We start from the raw sequence: 8,702 nt of genomic DNA, 5'->3' as shown, positions 1-8,702 counted from the left end.
TTCAAGAGAATCAACTAGACAGTCAGACTCAATCTTAAGAAAAGTACATCCAAGAGTTATATCTCTATTTCTCAATTCAATCTGCAATCAAACAAATAGGAATTTGCGAGCCACATTGAATGTAAGAAATAACTTGGACGGTATAAAAAACCAATATCCAAGTGTCAATCAATATAATTAACAAGCAAAGGTTGGATTCACAATTGATTGAACTTACGCATAACCTGTGATATTTCAATTATATAGACAAATATAATGCAGAAAAAAACAACACAGACACCAAAAAATTTGTTAATGAGGAAACCCTAATGCAGAAAAACCCCGGGACCTAGTCCTGATTTGAACACCACACTGTATTAAGCCGCTATAGACACTAGACTACTCCAAGTTAACTTCAGACTGGAATGTAGTTGAGCCCTAACCAATCTCACACTGATCAAGGTACAATCACGTTCCTTACGCCTCTGAACCCCAGCATGACTCTGCGCACTTGATTCCCTTAGATGATCTCACCCACAACTAAGAGTTGCTATGACCCAAAGTCGAAGACTTGATAAACCAATCTGTCTCACATAGAAAAGTCTATTGATAAATAAATCTGTCTCCCACAGAAATACCAATGATTTTTGTCCCGTCTTTTGATAAATCAAGGTGAACAGGAACCAATTGATATACCGGTCTTATATTCCCGAAAAACAACCTACTAATATCAATCACCTCACAATAATCTTAATCATATGGTAAGGAAACAAGGTATTGTGGAATCACAAACGATGAGACGAATATGTTTGTGACTACTTTTTATCTTGCCTATCAGGGATTAAATCTCGACGAAATCTTAGAGAAGATAGTACTCAATACGATAGAAATCAGCAAGATCAGAACACACAACTACCGAGAAAATAGTTAGGTCTAACTTCACAATCCCAATGAAGTCTTCAAGTCGTTAACCTACAGGGTTTTGGAAAATCCTAAGGTTAAAGGAGAATCGACTCTAGTCGGAAGTAGTATCACACAGAAGGTGTGGAGATTAAGTTTCCCAGTTGCTAGAGTTCTCCCTTATATAGTCTTCAAATCAGGGTTTGTAATCAATGTTACTTTGGTAACAAAGCATTCAACATTCACCGTTAGATGAAAACCTGGTTAGACTCAAAATAATATTTTTAAACCGTTAGATCGAACTTAGCTTGTTACACACAAATGAAAATTGACTTCATTTAGATATGAGTAGCCGTACCTAAACGTGTGCACCTTGTTGGATCAACAATAGTTACCCGAAGTTAGCCATATGAACACTTTCATAACAACCTTATTCATCTTAACCATAACTAGTTCAAATGACTCAAATGAAACTAGTTCTACAGTTGTTCAATTGTTTATATTCTCACAGAAGTATACAAGATACAATTGAAGCAAAATCGATTTTGATTTACTCGAATCAATTCATGAATATTTTAGCCACGGTCGCAAAAGATTGCATTCCTTTATATATAAATGTATTAGTTCATGAACAAACCAATTTTAGAATATAACCTACTCAAGTATGCAAACGGCTACGCATACCTTCCAAACCCTGTTGAATTTCCGGAACTTGAAACTCACGCCAGTACGCATACCGGTATGCATACTAAGTTCCCGGACTTTCATTAACCAACCAGTGCGCATACGGGTATGCATACTATGTTTCCCGGACTTGGAAGAACATGCAACAAATAGCATAAAAGTACGCATACTGTGCTATATCCAATCATGGTTAATTGTTCTAAAATCCCATTTCAATCATTGAAACATTCTTGGAAGACGACAATAGCCGTCTCACACAAACTATTAGCTTCAAAGCAATTTTCAAGTGATCCAATGATCAAATACGAAACATTCCGAGTCTACATCAATTGACTATCTCGCACAAATCATGTAAGATGTTACAAGGCGTTTTTCACATGATCATCTTTTGACTTTCGTCAAGAATATAAGATGAACTTGGTTAAAGCGAAACCTTACCAACACATATTTCGAGAAATATGCAACTGAGTTAAACTCATCTCGAAATATCAAATGTGTATAATCAAAGTCTATATATCTATAAGACTTTTGTCTCAAATAGGAGATAGAGTAGGTAGACTTTTGAGTGATAGATGAGTTCAAGTCTCCACATACCTTTTGTTTATGAAGTTCCACAAGCTCCCCTTAGTAGTTTTTCGTCTTCAACCGATGAACGCCGTGAATTCTAAAGCTCAACTACACTTTCCATCCTAATCCGATACTTAGTTATATGTAGACTAGAAATCAAGACTTATAGTTTTGGAAACAAAACTTGACAAACAAGCTTGATATAGGAACGCTTGCGAGTTCGACCGAGCAGTGCTCTAACAGATACCTTGTCCGATATTTTCCCCACGATGGTATACAACGACATATTGTATTTATTTGCCTTGTAGGTACAATCTATCATAAGAACACCAAAGCATGTATGAGCCAATTTTTCAATCAAATGATGCGAAATGAATATTTTAAAGGGCTTGTTGTCCGACCCTATTTTAATTATACGCGTGTAGTTGTGATCAAAAGCTATCTTCTCAAATTCTTGCATAACCGTCCTACCTCCCCATTCCACCCTTCTAATAGTTTCTTGTGCACTATAAATTGTATTTAGAGAAGAAACGTTCTTCGAATCCTTTTCCTTGAAGCCTTTGGTAATTTTTCTTGGTTTAATACATGCTTTGGTCAATCTCTTCGCATCCTCCATTTCATGATGTTTTAGCTTCGCAACTAATGAGTGGCCAACAAAAATTTCCGGGTCCTCGTGGTTATTGCGGCCAAACCACACCGCACATTTCCATTCCTTGTATCTTAAATTGAATACAAGCTTAAAGTGGAAATTATTCTTCCTCGTATGAGTTTTGTATACCCTATTAGTCTTTTTTGGATAAACATAACCATTTCTCTTGTGGCTATCTTGTCCTTGTACGATCCACTTCTCTCGCAAGCCATCTCAAACCGAATATCTGAACCTTATGTATTCCTCACTAGCACACACATGTTCTTACTAGCCGTCTCTTTAGACAAATCAATTGCTTCATGTTTAGATGTTATTCCGTACACAAGGATAACCACGGGATATTATAAGGTTAATTATAAGCAATCCCTAAGTAAAGTTCAAAATACTAGGTGAAAAGTATTCTTTGGTAACATACCGGAGAAATTCTATAGTATTCTAAGTATCCCGACCAAGCGGCCTTGCATTTGTTGGATCAATATCTGTCGCAATCTAAGGAACGAATGAAAAGAAAATTAAATTAGTTAAAAAAAAAACTATGCTGGACCACAGTTCCGGCATGCTCAACCATAGTTCCGGCATGTTCGAACTGAACCGACAATGAAGACCAAATTTGAAACGCTTTCGGCATATTAATTTCATTGGAAATCAACGACGGAAACTTGTGTGCCTGCATGCTCATCAACTAAAGTCCAATGCCGGTAAACTTTGTCGGTGTGGTCAATAATTAATCAACCACGCCGATATGTAACTTTCGAAGTCACTAATTCCTGTATGTTCTTTTTGAGGTACCTGCATAGTAACGTTAGTATTCAACAACCATGCCGGTATCATATTCCGTAGAATATCCTGTGGTAGGTAAAAAGTAACTTTTGTTACCGGGATGGTTTATTTGCTTGGAGAAAATGCCGGAATGCATTTCAAAATGGGGGATATTATTGACCCACATGGGTGTAGTATGAATACCATACCGGTATGGGTGCTTCCGGCATTGTATGCATAAACCATACAATGCCGGCATTGTATGCATACTACGGCCATGCCGACACCGAGCTTTTTCAGCTGCAAAAATGGCGAATTCAAAGAAAAAATCAAAATTTCAACACATTAGCACCTGTATATTCCCGAAGAACAACCTAGTAATATCAATCACCTCACAATAATCTTAATCTATGGTAGCGAAACAAGATGTTGTGGAATCACAAACGATGAGACGAAGATGTTTTTGGCTACTTTTTATTTTGCCTATCGGAGATTAAATCTCGAGAAAATCGTAGAGAAGATAGTACTCAATACGATAGAAAACAGCAAGATTAGAACATGCAACTAAAAATAAAATAGTTGGGTCTGGCTTCACAATCCCAATGAAGTCTTCAAGTCGTTAACCTACAGGGTTTTGGAAAAACCTAAGGTTAAACGAGAATCGACTCTGGTCACAACTAGTATCACACCGGATGTGTGGGGATTAGGTTTCCCAGTTGCTAGATTTCTCCCTTATATAGTCTTCAAATTAGGGTTTGCAATCAATACTACCTTGGTAACAAAATATTCAATATTCACCGTTAGATGAAAACCTGATTAGACTCAAGCTAATATCTTTCAACCGTTAGATCGAACTTAGCTTGTTACACACAAATGAAAAGTGACTTCATTTGGATATGAGTAACCGTACCTAAACATGTACACCTTGTTGGCTCAACAATAGTTAACCGAAGTTAGCCATATGAACACTTTCATATCAACCTTATTCATCTTAACCATAACTAGTTCAAATGACTCAAGTGAAACTAGTTCTAGAGTTGTTCAATTGTTTATATTCTCATAGAAGTATACAAGACACAGTTGAAGCAAAATCGATTTTGATTCACTCGAATCAATTCATGAACATTGTAGCCACGGTTTGCAAAAGATTGCATTCCTTAATATATAAATGTATTAGTTCATGAACAAACCGATTTTAGAACATAGCCTACTCAAGTATGCAAACTTAAGTGGCCGGACTAAGTTTGGGTTCGCCAGTATACGAACGGGTACGCATACCTCCAAACTCAGTTGAATTTCCGGACATGAACTTTATGCCAGTACGCATACGGGTATGCATACTAAGTTCTTGGACTTTCATTAACCAACCAGTACGCATACGGGTATGCATACTATGGTTCCCGGAACTTGGAATGACTTGCAACTGTTTAGCATACAAGTACGCATATTGTGTTATATCCAATCATGGTTAATTGTTATAAACTATCATTTCAATCAATGAGACATTCTTAGAAGACGACAATATATGTCTCACACAAATTAACTATTAGCTTCAAAGCAATTTTCAAGTGATCGAATGATCAATACAAAACATTCCGAGTCTACACTAAATGACTGTCTCACACAAATCATGTAAGATGTTACCAGCCGATTTTCACATGATCATCTTTTGACTTTCGTCAAGAATATAAGATGAACTTGGTTAAAACAAAAGCTTACCAACACATATATCGAGAAATATGTCGAAATATCAAATCTGTATAATCGAAGTCTATATAGCTATACGACTTTTGTCTCAACTAGGAGATAGAGTAGATAGAATTTTGAGTGATAGATGAGTTCAAGTCTCCACATACCTTTTATTGATGAAGTTCCACAAGCTCCCCTTAGTAGTTCTTCGTCTTCAATCGATGAACGTCGTGAAGTCTAATGCTCAACTACACTTACTATCCTAATCCGAGACTTAGCTATAAGTAAACTAGAAATCAAGACTTATAGTTTTGACAACTAAGCTTGACAAACAAGCTTGAAATAGCAACACTTGCGAGTTCGATCGAGCAGTGCTCTAACAGGAAGTGATTGTATGTTGAGCTTGTTTACTTTCTTGGGTTGGTTCTTCGCGAAACACTTCATGCTCATAAAAATCATGATCTAAGGGTGTTGGTTCCACAAATAATTGCAATTGTGAATCGTTGTCATTAGAAGAAGATTCAAGATATACTCCTTGTTATAGTTGAACTAAAGATTCAGTAGCAATTCTCTCTTCACTATCATCAACCATTTTTACCCAAAACCTTCTCAAAATTTTCCCTCCTTCTACTATTAACTCACACAAATAATACACTAATCCTTTATCAAATAATCTTATAAATTTCCTAATTATAATTAAGCACTAAACCTGATAGTGAGGGGTAGATTAGGAATTAGATAAAATACATGGATAAGGGATAACTCTGATTTGCTATTTAAATTCCGTTTTTGTCTTTTTCGTATATCCCCAAATTAATAAAAGTATCCCCAACTCCGCGTTCTTCTAAATCTCAAAACAATCCTAAAAATATGATTTTACCTATAAATTTTTTTTTCGAGCATTCTTCGATAAATCTGGTAACTAATTGTGTTCGTCCACGACTGCCCTAAAAAGGTTGCAAGGAGAAAATTTGAGTTTGAATATGTTTGTATGTTCATCTTCTCGTAATGGACTAATAGTCTCAAGACTCTCACCAGTAAAAAGTGGTAAAAATTAATGTGATTTCACAGTAAAAATAAATTCAAAATTTACCTTTTTATCTCTACTCCTTCCTTCAGTGGAGCTAACACTAAGTCCCATCCAATCACAAGATGAGTTTTCTTAACCCATACTAAAAAAGTAAGTCAACAGAACAACTTTACATATTACCATTCCACTATTGGTGTGGAGGCAAATCCAAAATTCCAGCGCGTAGAAAAAACGCGCGGTTATGACTGGCAACAAAATTCAAGAACTATCAAAAAAACAAAAAAAAAGCTTCGTTATTGGTAATTAGTCCAATTACAATTTTACCCTCAATCAATTTAAGTATCGGACACCTAGTCCTCCTCCCCAATAAACTCGCAAGATAGAGATAGAGAGAGAAAACAGAGAAAAGAAAAAGGGGGAAGAAAAATCAGAAAAAAGAAAACCCTAGAAATCGCCATGAACAGAGCAGCACCAGCAGCGACAGCACCAAGATTAGAGTTACGAACAACAGCACAACTAATCAAACAAACCTCAGTATCATTCTCCACAAGTTTGTATACATTTTTATTTCTATCTTTATTATTATTCTTTTTTAGAACTAGCGTTGAAAATGGAACTTTAATAATAACTTCATTCATCGATCGAGATCCATCTTTAAAAGCTTTATTATCTCGTATTGATTTATCTGGTAGAAATCTCAAATCATCAAATACAGAAGATAATAGTTTCAGCAGTAGTGGTAGTACTAGTAGTGGTGGTGGAGGAACGAGTAGATCTAATTTTAATAATAATCGTGGGAGAAGGAGAAGAAGACCTTTTCTTCATTTAAGTCGAGTTGGTACTTTAGATGATGATTTCTTTTCTAATGATGATGATATTGATAATGATAGGGGTTTGTTTGGTTTTGGTAAGAAAGGGATGATTAATGTCACTACTGTGAATTTGAGTTATTTGTTTAGAGGAAGTGATTATGATGATGGGGTTATGTTGAATGAAATTGTTGCTTCTGGTGGGTTTCAATTTAAAGATGAGGGTTTGGTTATGAATGATGGTGGTGGAGTTGTTGGGAATGAAGAGGAAGAAGGGGATTTTCAGTTTTTTATGAAGGGGTTGGAATTGGGTAGGCGTGATGCTGCGGCATTGTTCTTTCTTGTGAGTTTCTTATCTGTTGCTTACGGATGGGTGATTCTAGGGTATTTGGTAACGCATTCGTGTATTCTTGGTATTGTGTTCTTTGTTGTGGTGAATAATCATTTGGGGAAGCATGTTTCGTTTATGAAAAATGTTTGGGGAGGATCGAAATTAGGGGTGAGGAGGGTTTCTGGGTTTATACTTATGAGATGGGCTGTTAGAGATGCAATGACGCAACTTCTTGGTTTATGGTTCTTTAGTGAAATTGAAGATCAACACTCGTTTTTCAAACTATTTATTAGGTTGAAATTGATGCCGTTTTCCGTTACTTCTCCCTGGATAGTGGGTTATGAAACTCAGATTTCGGGGTTTCTGTTTACTTGGTTTTTGTTGGATGTTGTTGTGGCTTTAGTTTTTGCAGTAGATTCTTGGGTTGCTATTATGGATATAAGAATGAGTGGTAAAGAAATTGTGAGGGAAGGATGTTATTTGATATCAACAATGATGAACCAGGCAATTCAATTGAAGTGTTATGAAGCAATTCTTTGCGGGTCTTTTGTAAGATGGATCTTGGTTCATTCATTTGGGAATATATTTGCCTCGGCTTTTCAATCGATTGTGGAGGTTTACTTTATGGTTGCTTGGTTGATATACTACTTTGCAGCTAGGTGTAGGGGCACCAGTTCTGATGGGAGACGGTTTGGGCGAAGAGATCTAGAAGACTATATTAATGCTTTAAGATGATTTTCAGTTTAAACTCCTGCAACTGCTTAGCAGGGAGAGGTTTCCATGTAAAACTATAATTGTTACAAAGTGTAAATTATAATTTTCGGTGCATTTTTCAATCAGATTCCCTGTTTGTATGTGTCATGCGGTGTATCTTTGAAAGTAGTAGGCTGTGTACTTTGAAATCGCTTGCTAACAATAGAACTTTCACCATGTTTTGAGCATAAGACACTTTCTTTGCTGCATGAAGCTTGATGTTGTTTACCTTGTCTTCTTTTATGCTCATCCTAACATCAGCAGTAAGGAGAGAAGCAAAGACTCTGGACAGTAAGTAATATTCTAACAGATTGTCACAACAGATGATGGATGAGAGTTTTGGAGCACACAGCGTTACCTTCTCAAGGCCGCCCATGTAAGTACCACTTGTAAGGCTAAAATTTGAGAGATTCATAGTTTATGCACAGAAAATTTGAGATTCATGTCTGACATCTAGTGAATTTCAAAACCAACAACTCCGCAGCCGGACATGCAGTAAATAACTCGTTACCACAGGCTCGTTGATTTAAGCCTTTGGTAAAATCACACAAG

The 8,702-nt window shown here is 36.4% G+C and overlaps 1 protein-coding gene across 1 annotated transcript; it reads left to right on the top strand.

Moving 5' to 3' along the window:
• The first annotated feature begins 6,640 nt into the window (after nucleotides 1–6,640).
• Nucleotides 6,641–8,338, top strand: LOC113313778. Its single transcript, XM_026562564.1, has one exon. The coding sequence runs from the start codon at nucleotides 6,714–6,716 to the stop codon at nucleotides 8,130–8,132; it is 1,419 nt and encodes a 472-aa protein (XP_026418349.1). The 5' UTR covers nucleotides 6,641–6,713; the 3' UTR covers nucleotides 8,133–8,338.
• The last annotated feature ends 364 nt before the right edge of the window (nucleotides 8,339–8,702 follow it).

The sequence above is a fragment of the Papaver somniferum genome, chromosome 9 (genome assembly GCF_003573695.1).
Source record: "Papaver somniferum cultivar HN1 chromosome 9, ASM357369v1, whole genome shotgun sequence".
In the NCBI taxonomy this organism is placed as follows: Eukaryota; Viridiplantae; Streptophyta; class Magnoliopsida; order Ranunculales; family Papaveraceae; genus Papaver; species Papaver somniferum.
This window is presented reverse-complemented; position numbering and strand designations above follow the sequence as displayed.